Genomic DNA, 23,726 nt, shown 5'->3' with positions numbered 1-23,726 from the left:
TAGAGGGGCTTTCAGGCAAGAGCCCAGACCCACAGACCCAGTTGTTGCTGCTTTGGTCTGACCACCTGATGTACTAACAGCTACACCAGGAATCCCCCGCCAAGGCCAGCCAGAGTTGGGCCAAGGTCATGCTTCCCTTCCCTTCTCAGAACCACAGCTGCTGCTGGGCCTCCAGCCTCCTGGGAAATCCAGCAGGAGGAAAGGACTGAGGTCATGCAGTGGGAATGAGGTTACCCTGCTGCCTCCATCCTGTGACTCCCCCAAGTCCCTCAGATCCACCCAGGAGGATCTGGCTCCATCTTTTCCCTGTCTCTGGAGAACTGAGTGGCCACAAGAGGGCACTCTGTGGCAGGAGTGTGGGGGGCAGAGGGGGTGGAGGTTGGGCTGCCCTCTGTTCCTGGGATGGGCCAGGAGGGAGGAGGAGGAGCAAGCGGAAGGAAGACGGTGTGTTGCTGGCAGGCAAGCCCAGGAGACAACTTCTCCTGGTGGCCAGTTTGGGTGCCCTGGGACAGTAGCTACAGGTAGGCAGAGGTAATACCAGGGTCCAGGTGGCGCTTCCCTTAATCCTGACCTTTCCTTCCTTTCTATACCTCCCTCTTCTCCCCCAATTCCCTGCCTCATCACCTTCCTTTCCTACCCCAAACTGCTCCCCATCCACTTCAATTCCTGACCCCTTCCCTACAACCTGGCCGATTCTTCTTCTTAACTCAGCAGTCAGCAGGGTCAGAGGTTGTACAGCTGCCACCCTCAACGGTTGTAGCCTGCAGGAGCAGCTCTGCCTCCTCTACCCATGTCACTGCATTCCTATCCACCAGGCCACCAGCTCCTTCTAGGAATAACGGGGCTGGGGCAGCAGGCAACTCAGGTGAACCAAGGTCTCCTCCCACAGCTGGGCATGGCAGAATCTGCACAGGCCCCGAAGCTGGTGTACCTGGTCACAGGTGGTTGTGGCTTCCTGGGGGAGCATGTGGTGCGAATGCTGCTGGAACGGGAGCCACGGCTCCATGAACTGCGGATCTTTGACCTGCATTTGAGTCCCTGGCTGGAGGAGCTGAAGACAGGTGACAGTAAGGGGCAGTGGTGGGTTGGAGGGTGTGGTTTCCTCATCCCCTCCCATTCTGGGATGCCCCCCTTGGTGGAAAAGATGATGCCTGTTTTTATGTCCTCCAGTCCACAAGGATGGGATGAGTGAGTCATATTGGGAACATGTGGTTCCCGAGGGTGTAGGCTGAACCCAGCAGCTGGCTGATGGCCTCAGCTGACATCACTTCTGGCTTCCCCAACCAGGGCCTGTGCAGGTGACTGCCATCCAGGGGGATGTGACCCAGGCCCATGAGGTCGCAGCAGCTGTGGCTGGAGCCCATGTGGTCATCCACACAGCTGGGCTGGTGGATGTGTTTGGGAGGGCCAGTCCTGACACCATCCACGAGGTCAACGTACAGGGTGAGGTACTCCCTACTTATTTCCAATCCCCCATGTGACACTTGGCCTGATCTTGCCTGTTTGTTCCCCACCCCCTTTAACCTTGGCCTCCTGGGACAACCTATCCCCACTTCTCCAGCCTGTGGTGGTTCTCACTGGACCTGGGAGGGGAGGAAAAAGGTGCAGAGGGAGAAAGCCACAGCTTGGATCTGCCCCTTCCCACAGGCACGCAGAATGTGATCGAGGCTTGTGTACAGGCTGGAACTCAGTTTCTGGTCTACACGAGCAGCATGGAAGTTGTAGGGCCTAACATCAAAGGCCACCCCTTCTACAGGTGAGTCAAGGCCCACCCCCTTTACTTTAAAAGCCCATGTTCCCTCAGTATTGAGTCTTTCCTTCCCCCACTAGGGGCAATGAGGATACCCCATACGAGGCAGTACACAGGCACCCCTATCCTTGCAGCAAGGCCCTAGCTGAGCAGTTGGTCCTGAAGGCCAATGGAAGGAAGGTGAGACCCCAAGATGGGGCTTAGGGTACTGTCAGACAGAGGCACAGCCTGGCCCCCTGGCTCCTTCGTGCCCATCCTGAAGAGGCCAGCCAGAGGGCTAGCGTTTGTCCTATATCCTAGTCATGTCTGCCTTTTGCCACCAGGTCCGAGGGGGGCTGCACCTGGTGACATGTGCCCTGCGTCCCACGGGCATCTATGGTGAAGGCCATCAGATCATGCGGGACTTCTACCACCAAGGCCTGCGCCTGGGGGGTCGGCTCTTCCGGGCCATCCCAGCCTCTGTGGAGCACGGCCGGGTCTACGTGGGTAAGGTCAGGGCTCAGCAGGGAGAGACCAAAAAAATGGAAGAAGAACCTGCTCTGGAAGTGGGTAGGACCCATGGGTTCAGAGAGAGGCAGCAGGTACCCTGGCTAGGAAAAGATGATCTGTACACTGGCTCAGGCAGACCATGATTATGTGGACTTAATTGGACATCATCTATATAGCCCACAAAGGAGAGGACCTGTGCAAGTTGAGAAGGTGACATAAAAAGTGTGTCATAGGCTAAGCAGAAGATTGCAGCTATGGGAGCAGCAATCCCCTGGAGGAGAGGGGCAGCATCTACACAAGACTAAGAGAAATATCAACAGGCTACCCTGGAGACCAAGTGGCTCCAGGGGCCAGGAGAAAAATCAGCCTTTACCAGGCTGTAGTGAGATAGGGCAGCATCTAACTGGACCCAAAGAGGGGCATAGACAAGCTCAGGAGAGGAATGTCCATATGGATATCGTCCAGTGGCTATCCACCTTTCCCTCACTGACAGGCAATGTGGCCTGGATGCACGTGCTGGTAGCCCGGAAACTGGAGCAGCAGGCAACACTCATGGGCGGCCAAGTGTACTTCTGCTATGACAACTCACCCTATAAGAGCTACGAGGACTTCAACATGGAGTTTCTGGGCCCCTGTGGACTACGGCTGGTGGGCACCCGCCCACTATTGCCCTACTGGCTGCTGGTGTTCCTGGCCACCCTCAATGCCCTGCTGCAGTGGTTGCTGCGCCCTCTGCTGCTGTATGCACCCCTGCTGAACCCCTACACACTGGCCGTGGCCAACACCACCTTCACCGTCAGCACTAACAAGGCGCAGCGCCATTTTGGCTATGAACCCCTGTTCTCATGGGAGGACAGCCGGACACGCACCATTCTCTGGGTGCAGGCCACAGAGGGTTTGGCCCAATGATGGTAAGAGCTGGCGGAGTGGCTCAAGTGGTAGAGTGCCTGCCTAGCAAGGAGGACACCCTGAGTTCAAACCCCAGGACCACAAAAAAATAAAATAAAATCCCAATGATGGTAAGGCTGGGGACTGACAGCTGTTGTAGCACATCCAACCTGGTCCTGAGCCCTCTCACCTTGGATGGGGAAGGAAGGCTGTGTCCCAGAGCTACAGGCCCTGGTGCCCAATAATGGAGCCCTCTACACTTTAAGTCCACAAGTCTTGAGTCTGGATTGGGTCCCAGTGCCTCTAAGATCTATGGCAGGGTTTGGGGACAGGACCATCTTCCTTCTCAGCTCAGGCCTGCTGGCTGGTTGACAAGGAACGAATTCCTGGATGGTCTCACTACCCCATCCACTTCTGGCTTCTCAAGTAAGAGTGGCCAAGGTTCCATAGGCCCTTATGCTGATTTTCTGACATCCAGGTGCCATCTTTGGCTTCTCCCACCACTTTCATCCCTCCTGAAAGGATTATAGTCCCATTATTTCTAAAAACATATCACCTTTAGACATTTACCTTTTAATTCCCCTCAAGGAAAGCAGTGCGTTTTTCACTTTTCATCTCTCCACCCACATTCAGCTCCTGCAATATCTTTAGCTCTCTGCCTGATATTCCAGTAATGTTGTACCTAGCCAAGCCTGGATTAAAACTGTCTTCCAAGCCTATGTCCATCTGTCAGTCCAGCTTCTCTGCCCTCTCCCCAACGTGTCTCCCCTTCCCACGTGGCGCATCCCTGTGGGAACAGAAGGAAGTGAGCACACAGCACGCCCGCTGTTGGATTGGTTGCTATTTCTCCCGTCCCTCAGGGCCCAACCCGGCCCAGGGTGGGGTTGGGGGGACTCTGGGGACAGGACATGCAGGGCTAGGGGAGGGGCAGAATTTCCTGTATTTTATCCATTTGCAACTTGGTCACCAATAGAGAGAAATGAGACTCAGGGCTAACAGGAGAGAGTGGCCAGGCTCTGGGCCCCCAGCCAGGCCCCAGGAGTCCTGTCCCCTCTGGGGAGGGGAGGAAGAGAGTTCTAGAAACCAACGGAGAAACAGAGAAGGGGGCAGGGGCTCATGTCAGCAAACACGGCTACATCACGTGACACGCCAGCGACACAGAAACACACGCCAACGCACACGGCTGCACAGCGGGCAGGGGGTGGGTAGGGAGAAGGGAGCCGGGGGCCACCCATCTTGTCCTCTGCGGGGCGGGCTTGGCGGGGGGCAGGGTGAATGCATAGAACACATCATGTGTACACGCTCAAGGCGTGGCAAGAGCGTGCATCGACCCACGGGTACATGGGATGGACACGCAGTGTGCTTTGTGAGGCTGGGAAAGGAGGAAAGGAAATGTGAGCCCTGGCCAGGCCTGGACCACCCCTGGGGCACACATGGGTTTGATGGCTCTAGGTTCATGGAGGGCAGACAGCACACACTTATCTGAGACCATGCAAAAGATACCAGTCCCCAGACAACACCCGGGGACACATGTACAAATGGCACCAACAAGCAAGCCCATCTTCACATGCTGTGTGGGACTCGTAGAAAGCTGGTGCACAACATACCCTCAGGGACCCCTTGTCCACCTGAGGCCCAGAGATGGGTAGCTACAGGTCTAATGCCACTTGAGGCACGAGCAGTACGCCAGTCACACTCCACCCTTCTCCTTATGAATGCCAAAGCTGGGTGACTTCTGGAAACACCTGGGCTGGGCAGCAGGAAGGAAGAAGGGGGCTGGTAGCTGGAGCAGGAGATCTGTGGTCAGATTCCAGCAAACTTCCTGTCCTGTAGAAGGGAGTTCTGGGAATGGACAGCAGGCTCCCATCCTCAGGAAAGCTGACCTGGGGGCTACATACAGGTGGCCAACTGACACACACAGGCCAGGGTGGGCAGGGCCCAGACTACCAGGCAGAAGGAGAGATTGGCTATCTGAGCTGGGGTGGGGCTGAGAAGGGTACTGTGTCCTGGGAGTGTGCTCTCTCACACATTCACACAAACACGCTTCACGTGATGGGAGGCACACTCACATACCTGTGTATACAACCTACGTGTCCCTGAGCCATGGAATGGGGACTTCTATCATTGTCCTTCCTCCCATGTACCTCCAACCTACTACCCCACACAACCCACAAGCTGTGTATGCTGTCTACAGCACAAGGGAAGAGCCCCCCTTTCCTCACTATCAGAGGCCAGGCCTGTGTTCCACCCTCAGTCCCACTGCGGTGTAGCAGTGGTCACTGCAGGTGTCCAGGGGCCAGGTCCCAGCCCACAATGAGTGGCCCTGCCACACTGACCACTCCAGTATATCTGAAATCAACAGTAGCCAAAGCCCAAGTTTCCTGAGGAGCTCAGAGCATGGGATGGGCAAGGCTTTTCCCAGGTCCCAGGGGAGTGTGTGGGAGGCAGGAAAAGGAGATGCCCTCACTATCTGTCACAGGCAGCTCTTGACATCTCGCCTTATCAATAACATCCCTACAGCAGTCCTTCCAGGAAATGGTGACACCATTTCAGTGTATAGGCACCACACTGTTAGTAGACATGAGCGCTTGTGTGCCCGGGTATGGCCACCTCCGTTGGGACCACCTTGGCCTTCGCACGAATAAACACACTGAGGTGTGCCAACTGTCATAGATTCCAGCCTGTCCTTGGGCAGAAACAGAGAAAGATAAGGGTCTAGGTCTGTGAGCTCAGAGGCCCTGAGGTCTGGCAGGGCAGGAAGCTCCACTTGCACAATGTTGATGTGGCAGAGTGTGTGGCCATACCAGATAGTGGTCAGCAGCCCTGGGGACAGAGGGAAGGGGCAAATAAATCTGGGTAAACAAACCTGGATGGGGCACACGGCCATAGAGATAAATGTGTGTGTGTGATACACGGGGCAGAAATACACTATGCAGAAAGCCCCTACATATACGCAAGTGGCACCCACACACGCTCACACAACCATACTCTAGGTAGCATAGAAATACAGATATCTGTGCCCACTCAAAATCAGTCCACAATGTGGAGGGCTCCATCTGACGAGAAAATCTGTCAACACTTCAGGCAGTGCGCACACACACACACACACACACACACACACACATACACACCCAGGACACAAAGCAGCCCCCAGGGTGACCAAGTCAGGAGGGTTTGTTCATCACATGGGGTGTCTGCCACAGCCTGTCCCTGGTCCTCCCCGGTTCCTCTGAGAATGTGATCATCTGTACACACACTTCCCACCCCATTTGTAGCACACGAGAGAGGTGGAGGGATTGCTGTTGTGTTAGGTTCAAACACTCAAACATAAAATTCCATGTACACAAATTGTGTGTCCACGTATTTGTGGACACACACACACACACACACACACCCCTATTCACAGAAGACAGGGTGGGGCATGGTGGGCTGCTGTGTTCAACTTGGCCAGTCTACACAGTAACCCAGGTAAAGGGGGAAGCTCAGACCACACAAACTTGAGGTGGGGGCAAGAGGGGTGATTTGGATGTTTACACACATCTGCACGTGTACACGCACGCTGGGGTGCCCACACGTCTCAAGCATGTGCCAGCGGCATGCATGTTGGTGTGCATGTGAGATCACGCCTGCTGCTATCTACGTGCAGGGTGGGAAGGGGGTGGTCCATGGCAGGGTGAGGTCCAGGAACTCCAGGGGCTGCTGTGGGAGTGTGTGGGGGTGGGGCTGCCTGGGTCTGATTTGAGGATGAGCTTGGAGCAGGGGATGGGGCGGGAGGGTGGTGGGGGTATTGCTCCCAATGTGGTAGGGGAAGGTATGGGAGAGATAAGGGCAGGAGGCCTACAAGCCCAGCGTCCCCCCAATGGATGACGCCAAGACCACCCCCAGCACCACACAGCAAATGATGATCATGATTTTCTTCTGTAGGTAGAAAGAGAAGACAGACCAACAGACAGACAGACAGAAAGACAGGGGAGAGACAGGGTTGCAGGGTGTGAGGAAAAGGAGGGGAGAAAAAACAGAAATAGGAAGAGGTCAGAGCCAGAGATAAGGCACCCTCACCGCCTCAACCCTGGCCTGAGCCCAGCCCCACCCACTGAGCTCCCCCCACCCATGGGCCACCTGCCCCTGCTTACCCTCCGGGCCTTGCTCTGATATTTCACAGCTTTCTTGGTATCGGACACAGCTCGCTCCACATAGTCCACGGAATGTTCCACGTTGTACTCTATGCGGTCAATCATCTCACCCTGCGGACAGAGGAGGTATGCGTATGCAGGAGTTGGCTAAGCTGGGAGAGGGAACCTTGGGGCCCACGGGGGGCAGAGCTCGTACCTGGCTTTCCACGAGCATAGCCATGTCCACAAACATGTCATGCAGCTCGCGGATGCTGGTTTCCAATTTGATGATCTCATTATGTCTCGTCTCGATCTCATTTAGGGCTTGCTTTGTCATCTGGGAGTCCATTTTGATCTAGGGTGATGGGGGTAAGGAGGAAAAGGCTGAGATCACCCTTAACCCCATAAAAAGCCTCAGTAGCCAGAGTGTTAGGGTTCAAATTCAAGTGTCATTTACTAACTGTAACCTTGGGCAAATTATTTAATCTCTCTGGGGCTTGGTTTCCCTACCTAGAAATGTGAACCATAACAGTGCCCATCCCACAGGGCTGCTGTGAAAATTGAGAGTTGATATGTGTTCATCAATTGAAACAGTGCCTGGCACACCAAAGGGAAGCTTGTTAATTTAAAGAAATGAAACTTGTCCAGAACCCACCACCTTGCCCAGGACCTCCTCTAGCACACACACCAGGGAAGCCAGGGAAGAGAGATGGTCAAAGGCAGACAGAGTGATGGAGGAGACACAGCAGCTGAGAAAGGAGCAAGCAAACAAGGAGGCCCAGATGAGAAGGCAGTGTGCCCAAAAGGCGCCTGGAGCCTGTGCAAGATGGGGTAGGGATAAATAACAAAATGCATGCAACCCTCCAGAGTTGCAGGGAGAGATTCCACCTCACAGTCAGATCCCCACAAACTCCTGGTCTGAACTTGACCACTCACTTCCCACTCACTGCTTGGATCACAATAAGCCAATCCGTTGCTCTATTTCTTTTATTTCTTTTGGTGGTACTGGGGTTGGAACTCAGGGTCTCATGCTTGCTAGGCAGGTGCCCTACCATTTGAACCCCACCCCCCTGCTGCCCAATCCTTTGCTCTAAAGACCACCAGGACTCCCCATTACTCCAGGCTGCACACCTTTACTTTAGCAGTCAGAGCCCAGTCTCCCTTTCTGCCATATATATCACCTGTTTATCCTATAAAAGCCTAAGTCATCCAATGGCTGTTTGGCAAGTAGTCCCCTCTCCCTGTCTTTGTTCATTTTCACCCATGTTCAAAAGCTCCTTTTCTCTCAATGTGCAGCAAAATGACACCATGACAGGAAGACTGCCTTGGCTCAGTGTTAATCACCCCAACAACATGAGGTTCACCTAGTTTCCACAGTCCTCCAACAAAGGTCCCAATCACTTTACATTGAAATGGGCTTCCATTGTAACGATGATGGGCCAGGGCGCAGGGAACAGTCCTTGTCCACTGAAGTGGCCTCCTTGGAACCACCCACCAAACTCCCCTTCATTCTCACATAGATAGACAGGAGGGCTTGGGCAGAGCTGCTGGGAGGGGGGTGCCTCTAGGCTAAATGGCCCACAATGAATCTGCCTAAAGTTAATTCAACAAAGATGAATTATTCAAATAATAATTTACTGAAAACTATTAGACGACCACAGTGCTTTAAACCTGGTCTAGAACCATTATCCAGAAGCAGAAACAGAGACAGGACTGGGCAGGCCAGGGCAAAAGTCCATAAAGAGAAAGAACTTGAGTTAGGGGAAAGCCCATCCATTCACATACAAAACGACCAGGGCAGGACAGTGTGCAAAACTTTAGCACAAGTTAAGACTTTTTTTTTTTTTAATCTTCAAAATGTCAGCAAATGAGTCATGGTGAGTGTTGTGTGCTTTGGGTGGGGAGCATGTAGTGTATCTTGGTTCCGATTCTAAAACTAGACTGTGGATTCAAATCCTAACCAGGCTAGTTTACCTTTGGGGGGGGCCTGTTATCCTCATCTGTGAAATGGACTCCTCATAGAGTTGTAGAGAGGACTGAATAAGCAAGTAACTAAGTGTAAATACCAAAAGTGCTTAGAACAATGCCTGGCATGCCAAGGTTGGCCATTTTTATGGGGGTGCCTTCCTGCCCTACCCCCATGGAATTCCCCAGTTCCTGGTCCAGGCTTCCCACTGTCTGCTATTCCAGTGGGCATTTAGGATATAGATGCAAACTGAACTTGGGGAGGACAGGCAAATGCTTCCCCCAAACAGACCCCGCACTCCACCGGGGGGAGGGGGGCTCACGTCGTCTGTAAAGATGGCCAGCTTCCCGCTCTCCAGCATGTCTTCCAATTCTTCATTGGTCGTGGTCCTGCCAGCTGTGGGGAGAAGGGACTTCCTGCTCAGGGGATGGCCCGGCCAGGGGGCCTGAGGTGGTGGGATGAGGCCAGGCCAGGGATCCCACCCTCCCACCCTGACTTAGTCCAGGCGCCCCTTCCACAGAGAGGAAGGGCCTGAAGGGGCCAGGGTAGCCCCGGGGAGTTTGGAGAGGCAAGGGGCACACGCACTGATCTCCAGCTGCCTCTGGATTCGGTCCTTGCAGCGGTCCCGGTACTTGGATTGGGTCGCGTTATACTCGGTCATTACCTCCACGAATTTCCGGGAGAGTGTGGAGTGCTGGGGGGAGGGGGAGGACAGACACAGGCAGTCAGGGAGCGGAGATTCAGGCGGTGGGGAGGCGGCGCATGGTTTAGTGGGCTTAATTAGTTTACGGTGCCCTCTTCACTCGGGTGGCGACCCCACCCCAAGCTCCCCCCCAACACTGTCCCGCGGTATCCCCATCCTATGCCCGCACCTGCTGGTGACCCCAGATGTGGCCAGAGTCCGCTCTTCGCTGTAACCTCGCCCCAAGCCCCGCCCAGAACTCCGTTGGCCCCGCCCCTCCCCTGGCGCTGCAGCCCGTGTTCAGGCCGAGTCTCCTACCTGGGTCTTGCGGATGCGCAGGTCCGCGGAGGAACGGTTCAGCCCCTCTTCCTGTTCAATGCTTTGCTCAATTGCTGCGAGAGAAAGAGAGCGCGGTGACAGGCGGGGGTGGGGGCAGGTGACAGTGTAGGTAGGGCGGGGGTCTGGGGTATTGGAAGGGTCGACATCCAAAGGCAGGCTCCAGGCCTGGGAAGAGGTGGGCAGTAGAGCATCCCCGGTGAGGGACAGGCCAGCAAATAAACAAGCGGGTGTCTGAGGGGTCCCAAGGGTAGGAGGGAAGGCTGAGGGTCAGAAAGTCCACAGCCAACCAACCCCTGGCTATTTGTTCTGGTGGAAGGCTTGGGTTTTGGAAAGGGACACCTGCCCAACCCTATTTGGAGAACTGAGCCAGTCAATTAGAGGGGACCCTGTCCTAGGGACTCTCCACTTCCTGCAGCCTCTGGACACCTTGCAAGTTTTTTTTTTTTTCTTTTCTTCAGCACTGGTTTTTGAGTTGAGTCTTGCACTTGATAGGCAGGCATTCTACCACTTGAGATAACGCCCCCAGCCCTTTTTGCTCAGGCTTGCACCTTGATCCTCCTATTTATGCTTCCCTTGTGGCTGGTATGACAGGTGTGTGCCACTACACCCAGCTATTGGTTTAGATAGGGTCTTGCTAACTGTTTGCCTGGGCTAACTTCAAACATGCATCCTCTCAATCTCCATCTCCTGAGTAGCTAGGATTATAGGTGTGAGCCACCTCCCTGGCCTTATTTTTAAAGATAGAGTCTTGCCGAGTGCCAGTGGTTCATGACTGTAATCATAGCTACTCAGGAGGTAGAGATCAGGAGGATCACAATTCGAAGCCAGCTGGGCCAAACTGTTCATGAGACTCTATCTTGAAAATACCCTACACACAAAAAACAGGGCTGGTGGAGTGGCTCAAGTGGTAGAGTGCCTGCTTAGCAAGCATGAGGCCCTGAGTTCAAACCCAAAAAAGAAGGAAGAAGAAGACAGTCTTGCTATGTTGCCTGGAACTCCTGGGATCAAGTGATCCTCCTACCTCGGCCTTGGGGGTAGTGTTGACTACAGGCAGGAACTACCACACTCAGACTCTGTGATGTTTTTGGTGGAAGGCAGTCACTTCCACAGGGGTCAGGCTCTAGTGGCCACCCTTTTCTTGAAGAATTGTAGGGCAAACAGATGGATGCGCCATCAAAGAAAAACACTCTGCCCTGCAAGGTGATCCCTATCCTGGGAGTTCCCACTTCTGAAGGATGTTCTGGAAAAGTGTACAGATTAACTGGGATTCCTGCTTCTGGAACATGCAGTCCTGACACTATCATTCAGATTTTCTGAAAAAGAGCTCCAGGTAAGATCTACTTCATAAGATCAGAAAACTTAGCAAGGATGAATCACCAGGCCTGCTCAGACCCCGCAGGGCCTCCAGGCCATTCCTGAGAACATCACTTCTCTGTTCTGCTGGCAGCGGGGGAGGTAAGGGGCTAGATGGCACCCTCAAGGCTCCTCTAGCAGCCAAAGCAGGCACAGTGACTGAGTGACAGCTCTGGCCCCAAGGATGCAGGAAAAGCAAATCCCTTTGGCACAGCTAGGGATGCCAGAATCTGCTGGCCCACCTGTCAGACCTAGGGCTGAGGCTAAGTCTGGAGGGAGGGGTCTTTTACTATTTCTTGTTGACCTTTCACAATCCTGGAAGTTGAGTGATATGAGCTCATGTAGAAACTGAGGTTCAAATGGGTGAAACATCTCACTCAAGGTCACACTCAAGCCACCAACTGAAAGAGTATGGAGAAAATGAAGATCTTTTCTCTTTTTTTAGAGATCTGCATGGTTAGCTTTATTTTATTTTTTATTTATTTGTGTGTGGTGGGGGTCTCACTGTGTAGCCCAGGCTGGCCTTGAACTTGTGATCGTCCTGCCTCAGTCTCCTGAGTGCTAGGATTATAGGTATGAGCCACCATGCCTGGCTTGGACAGACAGCTTTTTAAAACACTGCCATTTTTTCCTGCCTTCTGGGCCTATTCCTGAACCCTTAAGTCACAAAGCTCTCTTCAAGGGCGTCTAGAAAGTGCTCAAGTTTAGAGCACAGTGGGTCCAAAGAAACCACTGAGCCCAAGGTTTTTTAAAATGTATGCCAGTGTGAACCTTGTTTCTTTTTTTTCTTTTTTTTTTTTTTGGTGGGACTGGGGTTTGAACTCAGGACTTCACACTTGCAAAGCCAGCAAGAGACCGGTTGAGCCACACTTCAAGTCCATTTTGCTGTGGTTATTTTGTAGATGGGGGTCTCTTGAACTGTTTTCCTGGGCTGATCTCAAACCATGATCCTTCTGATCTCAGCCTGCCAAGAGGCTAGAATTACAGATGTGAACCACCAGCAGCACCTAGCTGCTAACCTTTCTGAGAAGCAACCTTGGGGGCTATTGCAGGGAGTAAGGGAAAGCCAGACAGGTGAGGCCTCCCAACCCTAATTCAGCCAAACAACCTGATGCTTTTACTTTTTTCTTTTTTTTTAACTGAGACAGGATCTTGCTATATAGCCCAGGCTGGCCTAGAACTCTTAACCCTAATGCCTCATCTTCCTGAATACTGGGATTACAGGCATGATAACCATGCCCAGTCGCAATCTGTCTTTTATGCTTTATACTTTGGGGTTCTTTGTAAGACTTCATTTGGAAAAAAAAGATTTTGCTGCAAAAGGAGCAAATAAACAAACAAAAAAGCCAGTTTTACCAGGCACAGTGGTGTATGCTTGTAATCCCAGCTACTTGAGAGGTGGAAACAGGAAGATCTCTGGAGTTTTACCAAGATCTGATCTCACAAAAAGGAAAAAAATGCCAGTTTTGTAATTGCTTCAATTTCTCTTATTGTACTGATAAGCAAGCTAAGGGTAGAAACTTGCCTAGAGCTGATTCTCTGTCCCATGTGACTCCAAGTCAGAGCATTTTCTGTTTCACACACTCATCTGAGTGCAAAGGGCTTGTTTTTACAAGTCAGCATCAAAAGCTCACATGTGGCCTTCCCTTGAGTCCAGGAGGATGTCCTCATCTCCCTAGACCAAGGTCACTGGTCTCAGTGACAGGCACCTGATAAAGCCCCCTTCCCCAAAGCCTAGCAATGAGCCTCGAACACTGCAAGTATTTGGCAAACATTTCCAATGTTAAATTACATGAACGCACAAATTAGCATCCCGGTAACACTGCTATTCCTTGGGCACCGGCAGACAAGGAGGTTCCCAACCCATAGTGCTTTGGGGAAAGGTAGTTATTACCAGCACCCAAGTCCTTAAATTAGAGTGAATACATGAGCATTTGGCAAGTCCCTTCTGAAAGCTCGCCACCCCCTGATGTCAGCCACACAGTCCAATCTGTCCTGAGCTAAGCATACCGATTCAGAAGCATCTGCTAAGCCTACCTACTGGGTGCTCAGGGCTAGCCTGGGGGACTGCTCAGCACAAATGAGGACTTAAAACCAAAGCCACTTGGAAGACTGTATTTTTCTGATGGACCTTCATGCTGACAGAACCAGCAGAGCTCATCTGCAAGTCGGCTGGAAACCCTCCTCTGCCTCATTTCCCTGTCTTGTGTCTTTTTCCAAAGAATCTGGATCAATAGCTGGCATGGTGGTGTACACCTGTAATCCCAGCACTTAGGGGGTGGAGGCAGGAGGATCTTGAGTTCCAAGGCTGTACTACACAGCGAGACCCAGCAAAGACGGGTGTAACTCAGCAGAACACTCCTCTAGCATGCACAGGGTCCCAGGTTCCATTCCCAATACTGGGGGGAAAAATCTGGATCAAGGAGACAAATTGGGTTTTTGTACTTTCTCACTGTTTAGGAATCTGGCTCCTGGAAATCTGTGGGCATTCCTTGCAAAAGGCCTGTTTTATCCAATGCAGGGCAAAGGTCTTTTCCTTTCTGATTGCAGGATTGCATTCCTCACCTTTCAACTTGGACCGGACCTTGTTAGCCGTCTTCTTGATGTCTGCTGTGAGGTCCTCCAGCTCCTGTTTGGTTTCTAAGGAAAGTCCAAAGAGGCTGAGTGAGAAGTCTGAGTGGGACCCCATCTCCTCCAGCCCCCCAAGAGCAGCACTCACTCTCATCTGGGTTGGGGGCCGCTAGGATGGCACTGTGTTGTTTTTTCACCTGCTCCACATCCTCTGACAGTTTCTCAATGCAGCCTCGGATCTCTTCCACCTGCAGCAGAAAACCAGTGACACCTAGCCAAGTTGTTGGGCCAGATGAGGGGGTCCAGGAGAATCCATCAGGGCTCAGGGAATGGGCAAATCCAGAAGGGTTGAAAAAGGCCAGCGAGGATGCGGGATACAGGGATTCCCAGGGAAAAAGAAGCTTTTGGCGAGGGGCCAGTTTCTGGGTCTGGGGGCACTGAAGACTCATTACCTGTTCAAAGAACTCATCCATAAAGTGATCTCGGTCCACGTGGACCACCTCTTCCTCATCATCACTGTCTTTCGCCTGGGAGGCAAAGGAAGGACAAATCCATGAGCAGTTCTTACCCTGGTCCCCAAGGCTGGCTTTTGGCCCTCTATCCATAATACATCCATGGGTACTCACAGCTCTGGCCTCAGAAAAGGAATCTTGGGAAGGATGTAAACAGGGGGGTGGCAAGGGCACCAAAAGTCAGAATACCCACTGGGTATCTTTCAGAACGAAGTCCTGGAGGCCAGGATAGCTAAGGGTCCAAGGGACACTTTAGAAGGAATTAACCACAGGCAGCCTTTGGGGACAGATGTGGGCTTGTGAGTGCAGGTTCTCTCTGGAAAGGGATGATACTCAGGGCAGCTGCTATTGACCAACTACTATGGACATATTTCAATATTTTAACAACTAGCTAAATGTCAGCATTGCAATAATTGGCTCTGGGCTCCAAGAAGGTTCTGGATTGGTGTCCCAGGAAACTGAACCTTCTTACTACCCCCCAGCAGCATGTACTCAGGCCTCAATTTATTCCCTTTCTCTTCCCCTCCAGCCCCTACCCAGCCAGCCATGACCCCTATGCAAGTTCACTTTACTGCCAGAGGCAGGAGCCAAGTTGAGCAAGCACTGTGAGGCCCAGTGAGGGTGGGATGAGGGAGGCAGGCAGCACCTTGATCCCCTGTTCCAACGCCTTCCTCCTACCGCCCACCCTTGCTCCCCTCTCGGCCGACTCTTCTTCCTTCACTTGCTTTCATCCAGTGCCTTCCAAACTGCACACCCACCTACTCTTGCTTGCTTGGATTTCCCAGTTGCAACCTGCAGCTGCTCAGCCCTCCACCCCCAGGGCTTAGAGACACAAAGGGATTTACCCGCCCACACCGCCACCACCACCACCGCCACCGACAGACAGACGGGGGACACAGACAGAAGAGCTGACACATAGGCACAAAGAAATAGGCCCCAACACCTACACGGAGACATGTTGATGTTCACCACACACAGTCCCACAACAGAACTGCACGCCGACACATGGACACACAGACATCCAGCGCACCCCAGGGTCATGAAGGGGGCCCTGTGGGACTGTCCACCTAGCCTCTCTGAGGTCAGATCTGCATGCTCACTCAGGGCTGAGAAGAAGGTACAAGAAGGCTCCAGGAGGCTCCCCATCCTGACTCCACATCTCTGCTTGGGACTGAGGTGTGAGGGCAAAGTCAGAACCATCAAGCTTAATTATGTCTGCAGCCCTAATCGGCCCCAGTGGAAATTTAAACAGAGTTCATCCAATTTCCAGAAAGAATCTGGCCAGGCACAGATAGAATCTAGCCACAAGAGCCTGAACAAAATTAAGATAGGATCCAAAAGGCATCTGCCTGGGAGGGGAGGGTCGCCAGTGGGGACCTACAGGGAAGCCCCGGCAGGGCCCAGGGAGAAAGCAGATAGGTCCTCACAGAAACCAGACAGGCTCAGAGTGGGCTAGACCAGGCTCAGACAGATCTCAGACAGCTTAGATCGAATCTAGACAAGGCCAGATGGGACCTAGATGCAATCCACACAGCCAAGAGCGTCTGGGATCAGCAGAGCCCCAACAGCACAAGGAAGAGCCTCACAACTCAGAGAAGACCTCACACTAGATACTCCTAAAACCACCCAACCTCCTGCTCATGCCCTGCCCCAAACAGAACTCCTGGGAGTCTCGACACAACCTCAGGGGCCCACACCAGGGCAGAACGTGTTCAGACACTTCCAGACCACCCCAAATATCTGGCTGCAAGGGGAGCTGTCTCCCTCTTGGCCCATAGCTCTGTCCAGAAGGAGGGGTGGCACAGGTGGGTGTTGAGGTCTGTGATAAAACTTTTGGCTTCTGAAACCTCCACCTGACCCAGGACCACCCCAGGAAGACCTTGGCCCTGAGAGTCTCTGGGGTGCAGGACTCATCTCTGAGGACCTGCCAGGTTCCCATGATGGTTCCCCATGTCAGTCCTCAAAAGCCAGCTTTCTTGTGAGACCTCCTCCCCCACAGCCCCTTCCTCTACCCCTTCTTGGCCTTTGCCCACCCACTCAGCCTTGGACCAGCCTCATGTGGGTCAGGAGGCCCTCACTGGCACAGGTGCCTGGGAACATTCCTCTTCTCCCTTTCTCTCTCCCAGGTTAACTTTCAGAAGTCCTTCCTAAAGTCTGATTTTTCTCCTGTTGTTCTAAGAGCCACTTCCCTTAGATGCTTTCTGGAGTATCCAGACTACTCATTTACTTGTCCTTGAGAGAGGAAGAAAGGTAGAAGGACCCAAGTACAATTTATTTGGCATAATAATTACAAACAGATCTGAGAGCTAATAGTCTGCACATTTACACTTTTACCTGTGTAATCCATTCTGATCCTTACCACCATAGCCCAGTGAGAAAAGCTGAACAAATATCACTGTCCCCATTTCACAGATGAGAGAACAGAAGGGCAGAGTCGGGGAAAGAGCAATAACTTGCCCAAGGGTACCAGGCTGAGCAGGGCCAGGGCACCATGGGTACCCGTCTCCTCCAGGGCCTTTCTAAAGCTCCAGGCCAGGCTCTCTCCTCCCAGCGACCTCTGCCTCCAATTTCACTCCTTCTCAGGCATTGTGCTCCTGCCCAGGCTTTCTCAAGATAAGGTTCTGTGCCTTGCCTGAAAACCTAGCAAAATGCTATCATTTATATCATTTACTAGTTTCTTTTGCATGAGTCTTATACTCTTGGTATTGCTTTCAATCTTCATTAAACTCTGTAAGGACCACTGGCCAAAATAATTACAATTATGCCAAACATTTAGACAATGTGCTGGGTGCTTGTCTATGTACTCTGTATATATCTATCCATTAATTATTTCTCTCTCTGTCTCTCTCTCTCGCTCTCTCTCTCTCTCTCGCTCTCTTTTTCTCTTGAGGTAGGGTCTTACTATGTAGCCTAGGCTGATCTTAAACTCGAGATCCTTCTGCCTCAGCCTCCTGAGTGCTGGGATTATAGAAGTGAGCCACCATACTCAGCTTATCCATTTAATTCTCTGTTGTGTCCTCACTACTTCTGAACTTCTATGCCCATGACAGAAAGTCAGAAAGAGGGGTCCAGGGCTTCAAGGAGGGGCCCAGACAGGAAGCCAGGCCTTTCAGCTTCCATTGGACCTGCTGAGTGGCTGCAGGCAGATCTTAGCTCCTCTCTGGACCCCTGTTCCCTTGCCTGTGAGACAGACAGGCCCTACAAGGGCTTCCCTGCTCTAAGGCATGTGTGTTTGATAACTGGCACACCTCCATTTCTGGAAGAAGTCAGACCAGCCTAAACGACCCCTACAAGACCTATTGGCATATGAGACTACTTAAGCAAAGATCAAGTGGATTCACTTTATGGTGGCCTCGGGTTACAGGTGGACGATTCAAGTCTCAGTCCATGTGCAGACTGAGGAAGATAACAATTTACATCCCTTGCACACATGTTACTGGTCACCATGGTTTGGGTGATGTTATGAGGGCTTTGCATTTCTTGTTTCAACCTCAAACCTCTCCATGAGGCACATGCTATTGGTATTTCCATTTAACAGATGAGGAAACTGAGGTGCAGAGATAAGTAACATGCCAGAGATTATTTGGCCAATGAGGTGCTGATGGGGTGGTGGTGCTGGATTTGGACCCAGGTACTCTGCTCTCTACTGCCCATCAGCTGCTTAAAAGGATAAAAAAGACCGGGCAGAGCTCCAGAGCATATTCTAGAACTACCGTGGCAATAGAAGGCATCTGGCCCAAACTTCCAGCTTCTGTGAGGCCTCCTCAGAGCCCTCAGAGTCTAGGTCTTCCACATCACAGACACCAGGGGCCTTGTGTATGCATGTGGATGGGGGAAACAAGGACACTACATAAATGGAAGAGGAGAGCGACAGTGTGGGCCAGAAAGTCAGCGACCAAAGAGACACATGGTGAGGGGCAAGAGAAACACAGAGGTGGAAAGAGACTGAATTGGGTGGCAGGGAGAGAGAGAGAGAGAGAGAGAGAGAGAGTAAACACACTCGTGCACACACACACACACACACACACACGGCTCACCCACGCTCCTCAGGGGTACAGCATCGTTTGATCTAGAGGCAGCAGCCGCTCTGCCCGCACCCCTCCCACTCTGTCCATCTGTCTCCCTGGCCTAGGCCTCTCCTCCTTCTCCCTCCCATGGTCCAGCCTAGCTCTGTCCTCAGACCTCCCTCCTCCACCAGCCCTGCCTGGACCACCTCTTCTTTTCCTCATCCTCCCTCCACCTCCCAGATTCATTCATTCAGTTAACAAACATGTGATTTGTGCCAAGTTGGCTTCTGGGTGCTTCAGGGATACAGCGGGCTCAAGAGCCGATGTTTCAGTGAGACAATGACAACAAACCAGGTAATTTCTGATTGTTCTAAAGAACAGGAGGGGGAAACCAGAAGGAGGTGGCAGAACCAGGTATGGGGAAGTCTTTATACAGGGTGGGCAGGGATGGGCTTTCTGGGGAGGTGATATATGAGCTGAGCACTGAAAGGACCAACTATGCTATAATGTGAAGAAACTGGAGCCAGAGGGAACAGCATTCTGAACAGAGGGAATAGCATTGCAGACAGAGGAAAGAAATGCAGAGTATTAGATGTGACGGGTGTGTGTGAAAGGCAGAAAGAAGTCTGCTGCAGGTGGTGGCTATGAATCCATCACGCAGGTTCTCTTAGCCTCTGCCTCCTCTTACACACAGGTCACTGTTCAGCCTCAAATTCCAGCCTCCTCACGCCAGGCCTTCCTTTCCTCCCTTCTGCCCTTTTCATCTCTCTTCCCAGTCTCCCCACTTCCCCACTCTTGCCCTCCCACTTCATGTCCCTACAATGTGTCCCCGTCTTCTCTTCCCCACCCTTCTGCTCACCCTTAGTCACTTCTTCCTTCTCCTCTCGCACCCTGGTTCCTTCTTGGGACCGCAGAACACCTATTCATCAGCTTGAGACCCTTCCCACCTAGGCTCCATGATTCCTCCCAGGTCCTAACCAAAGATACTTGGTGAATTTGAGACAAAAAATCTGGTCCAACCCTAAATCTGCCATGGAAAGCTGTGTGACCTTGGGCAAGTCAGGTTTTTTTCTTCAGCCCTCAGTTAACTCCAAAATAATTAGAGGTCCAGCCCTGCCCATCTCAGGGGGCTTATATGATGCTCAGGAGAAATACACAAGTCATGTGCAGAATAGCAACCACAGAGCAACCGCTAGGCGAGACTCCTCCTAGGCACGTTAACTACTTTTAATCCCCAGAACAAACCTGGGAAGCAGGATCTATTATTAATCCCAATTCACACATGAAGAAACTGAGGGGCTGGGGAGGCAGCTCAGTGGTAGGGCGCCTGCCTGGCATGTGCAAAGCCCTGGGTTCGATCCCCAGCACCACTACCACCCCTCAAAAAACGAAGAACCAAACAGGTTAAGCAACGTGCCCAAGGTCACACAGGAGTAACAAAGTTAGGATAAGAACCTAGACAGTATGGCTCCCACCTGTGCCCTTAACCACTATATGATAAACAGACTAGAGAGCCCCTGATTGCTAGAGACTACAGAAAAGATGATCAGCAACCCCTCCCCCTCCTTGGGGTTGACATTCCCTCCCACACTTGTTACTTCCAGCTTCTCAGAGACCCCCTTCCCCTGTCCCCACCACACCCAGTCTCTCCTGCCTCCCACTGCCTGGCTCTCTGCTCTGGCAGAAAGACCCTCACACTCCTTGCATCTGGCAGCTTCTTTCCGCCCTGCCCGCCCACCCCCTCCCAAATCCCCAGTTTTCCCTAAGCCATGACTAACAGCAAAGCCATCTACACTTATCCAGCTCCCTCATCCCCCACACCGAGCCTCCCCCACCTGGCTGCCCCAGCAACCCCAGCCAGCAGATTTCCTCACCTCTGGACAGGGGAGCCCTGACTGGCTCCCGATCCCGCCTCCTTCTCCCTCCCCCTCTAATTATATCACAATTCTACCACCATCCATCCCTGCCCACTTGTCACTTCTCTGGGTTTAGGAGTCTTGGAATGGTCTTGGTTGCAGGGGTTCTGGATTCAAATTTAATTTCCACCCTTGCTAGCTGTGTGACCTTGGACAAGTTTTTTAATCCCTCTGGGCCTCAGTGTCCTCAAATACAAAATGAGGCAGCTTCACCTGCCTCACCAGGAGGTTGGTGGATATTTAATGAGATATGATGGCAACCTGCTTTGTAAACTGCACCAGGAGGGAAGGGAGTGGATACTAAAGCCAGCCTGTCTGGGTTCAAGTCCTGCCTTTTTCTAGCTCTGTGACTACGGTAAAGTTACTTAACCTTTCTGGGCCTCTGTTTCCTTATCTATAAGATGAGGTCATACTAGTACCAGCCTCCTGACGTTGCTGTGAAGATCAAAATTATTTAATATGTATAAAACACTCCAAACAGTGTTGGTGATTGCCATTCTTATAATTTTCCTCCTGCAGTAAAAGTTTAATAAAGAAATAAACCTTCAAATTCTCTCCTTGAACTGCCAGCTCCTCCTTTCTTCCCACCTGCCAACCTGTCTCTCCCCAGAGACAGCAGTCATTTGCCTCCAACTCCCTTCCCTGTGTCTCTCAGAGATCAAGGTTCCCACCCCCAAATACAGGGGCTCTCCAAACACAGAGTTCTTTACCCCAGTCATGAGACTTCTGTTCCAAAGGCCAGAAAAGCGGAAACCCTGTCAACTTGGCAGATGAGAAACCCAGATCCCGTGTGACCCACCCCCACACAAACTTGCTTGATGACCTTGGACAAGTCCCTTCTCATCTCTGAACCTCAGTTCCCTTATCTGTCAAATGGAGTAGCAACCTCTTGAGTAACAACCCACAGGCTCCTGGTACAATCTCTGCACTAGGTCACAGTGGCCACTGGCCAGGGCTAGTTCTTGTATTAACATAACACCACAGGCCACTGTCACACTGCAGGCTGCCACCTCTGCCTCCTTGGGCCCCAGGTCATTTCTACAAATGCCCCAGCATCCTTCCTGCCCCTGAAACCACTCTCATCTGGCCTCATTCTCCAGCCCATCCACAGAGCAGCTTCCCCGACAGTCAGCCATGGGACTGCCTTTGCCTGGCTCCCATACACAACTGGCCTGGCCAAGTCTGAAAGCTGGGCCTCCTCAGGCCTCAGACCTGGGCCACAGTAGCCTGCCCCTGGCTGCCCCACTTCTCTGAGCAGAGGTGGCCTATGTCTCACAACCCCATTCCCTGGTCCAGTACACGGAACCTCCTCTCCTTCCTCACCTCTGGGGTCACCCTGTCCCAGAGCCCTGTCCCTCTGGCTGTCTCCTGAGGCCACCCCTTCCCTCCCTACACACACACACAAACACACACACACACACACACTTCATTCACTGCCAGGTGTTGGCATCTAGTCCCAACCTGTGTCCTTCCCCATAGCATTCCCCCCAGATCTGGGTCCTGCTGGACTCTCAGCCTGGCCCAGTAACCATCTCCATCCTTCTAATTTGGAAAAATCTGTTCTGGGGGTGATGGTACCCCCGACCCTGCCTTGACATTCACTCTCCCGATCCCCAGGTTAGATCCCAGGGCCCTCCTGGAAACGTGGGGTGTCCAGGCCCTGAGACCTCTCCCGCCCCCTTCAGTCTTAATGGCCTCCAACCCCTTCCAGTCACTGCCCCAAAATGCAGGTTCACTGGAGACATCAGGTGCCTCGAGATATTGGGGTGCCCCAGCTCCCAACCCCATCTGGTCATTCACCCCCACGTCCCCGCAATCCCCACACCCGGTCCCCACGCGCTCCCCAAATACTGGGGTCCCGCCCCCCCATCTCCCCCACCCCAGGCTCACACTCCGCAGCTCCTGAGTCCGATCCTTCATCCTGCGACGGCTCCTCCTCCTCCTCGTCCTCCTGCCTCTGCTGCTGCTCTCTGCCTCCCACCTCGGTGCTGGAAGCCGGGGTCTAGGGGCGCCGGGGGCGCCGAGGGGGCTGCAGCAAGGGCACAGCCGAGGCGGCGGGCCGAGGGCCGTGCACGGGCAGGGGCCTGGGCCACTCGACTCTGCCTTGGCTGCGGTGGCGATGCGGCTGCGGCACAGGGCTGGATGGAGGGATGCGGGAGCCGGAGCGCGGGGGAGGGGGGCGGAGGGAGGTGAGGAGGAGGGGGGAGCGGGAGGGGGCGGGGAGCAGGGGCATGCGCAGCGCCCCGGGCTGGGGGCGCCTGGGGGTTGTAGTCCGGGGAGGGGGCCCACCGGGAGGGGGCTGGAGAGGTCTGGAGGGGGTGGGGGTGGGGGTGGACAGAGCCAGAGAAGCTGGAGAGATGCAGAGAGACAGCAGATGCAGAGGCAGCCACAGATGCTGGGCGGCCTGGGACTGGGTGGACAGGCAGAAAGAGGGGCCGAGGGGATGAACTGAGGGAGTAAGCCGGCAAGAGGTGATGTGGATTCTTTACGCCAGGGAACATACATAGATTTTATGTGCTGTGTCTCTGTGTCTGTGAGCCTGCGCAGGACCACTTCTGAGTACCAGTGTGTCTCTGCAGGAGGCTCTTTGGACACTAGAAATAGCAAGGCTGACCCTCAGTGTGACTTTTTTGATGCAAGGAATCAACCCAGCGCTTGCCAGGAAGGAAGGATGAAGGGCTTATTTTGCACACCCTTCCCCACCCTACCTGTGAGCTACAGGCAGTGGCGGATCTCAGAACTCTGCTTGTCCACTTCCAGAGACAGGGTGCTCACTACCCCACTGCTCCATCTTCAGATGGCTCTGATTGTTAAGGATGAAATGTGTCCTGGGCTCAGATGTGACTCATTGGTAGAGCGCTTACCTAGCATGCCCCGGGGGACCCTGGGTTCCAGTCCCAGCATCTCAAAAAAGACGAAGAGACATTTTGTTCTTATTGGGAAGGGAAATGTAGTATCTGGAGGGTCCAAGTTACCTGTACCTTATGCTGGGTCATGCCAGTTTTCCCCTCTGCATCTGCTCATCTAAACATCACATCAGTTCTCTCCCCACACTCCCAGAGGCCTCTGTTCCCCAATGACACCAGTTTTGACCTTGCTTTTGCCAAGTACCCTTTGGCATCCTAGATACCAAATCCATCA

The 23,726-nt window shown here is 52.9% G+C and overlaps 2 protein-coding genes across 3 annotated transcripts; one reads left to right on the top strand and one right to left on the bottom strand.

Moving 5' to 3' along the window:
* The first annotated feature begins 381 nt into the window (after positions 1-381).
* Hsd3b7 (hydroxy-delta-5-steroid dehydrogenase, 3 beta- and steroid delta-isomerase 7) lies at positions 382-3,846 on the top strand. Of its 2 annotated transcripts, none has more exons than XM_020157654.2 (7): positions 382-521; positions 890-1,061; positions 1,288-1,443; positions 1,648-1,756; positions 1,831-1,930; positions 2,074-2,236; positions 2,733-3,846. In XM_020157654.2, exons 2-7 carry the CDS (start codon positions 896-898, stop codon positions 3,146-3,148), a joined length of 1,110 nt encoding a protein of 369 aa, XP_020013243.2. In that variant the 5' UTR covers positions 382-521; positions 890-895; the 3' UTR covers positions 3,149-3,846. The 2 variants fall into 2 exon arrangements, with proteins under 2 accessions (XP_020013243.2, XP_020013252.1); XM_020157663.2 differs by having other exon boundaries at positions 390-531.
* Positions 3,847-3,948: 102 nt separating this feature from the next.
* Stx1b (syntaxin 1B) lies at positions 3,949-22,753 on the bottom strand. The gene is made up of 10 exons (XM_020157641.2): positions 22,476-22,753; positions 14,603-14,677; positions 14,299-14,398; positions 14,145-14,219; positions 10,206-10,279; positions 9,791-9,899; positions 9,528-9,601; positions 7,457-7,594; positions 7,261-7,371; positions 3,949-7,045 (listed from the first exon to the last, which is right to left on the bottom strand). The coding sequence occupies exons 1-10, from the start codon at positions 22,503-22,505 to the stop codon at positions 6,965-6,967; spliced, it is 867 nt and encodes a 288-aa protein (XP_020013230.1). The 5' UTR covers positions 22,506-22,753; the 3' UTR covers positions 3,949-6,964.
* Positions 22,754-23,726: the final 973 nt, after the last annotated feature.

This window comes from Castor canadensis, chromosome 17 (genome assembly GCF_047511655.1).
Source record: "Castor canadensis chromosome 17, mCasCan1.hap1v2, whole genome shotgun sequence".
In the NCBI taxonomy this organism is placed as follows: Eukaryota; Metazoa; Chordata; class Mammalia; order Rodentia; family Castoridae; genus Castor; species Castor canadensis.
This window is presented reverse-complemented; position numbering and strand designations above follow the sequence as displayed.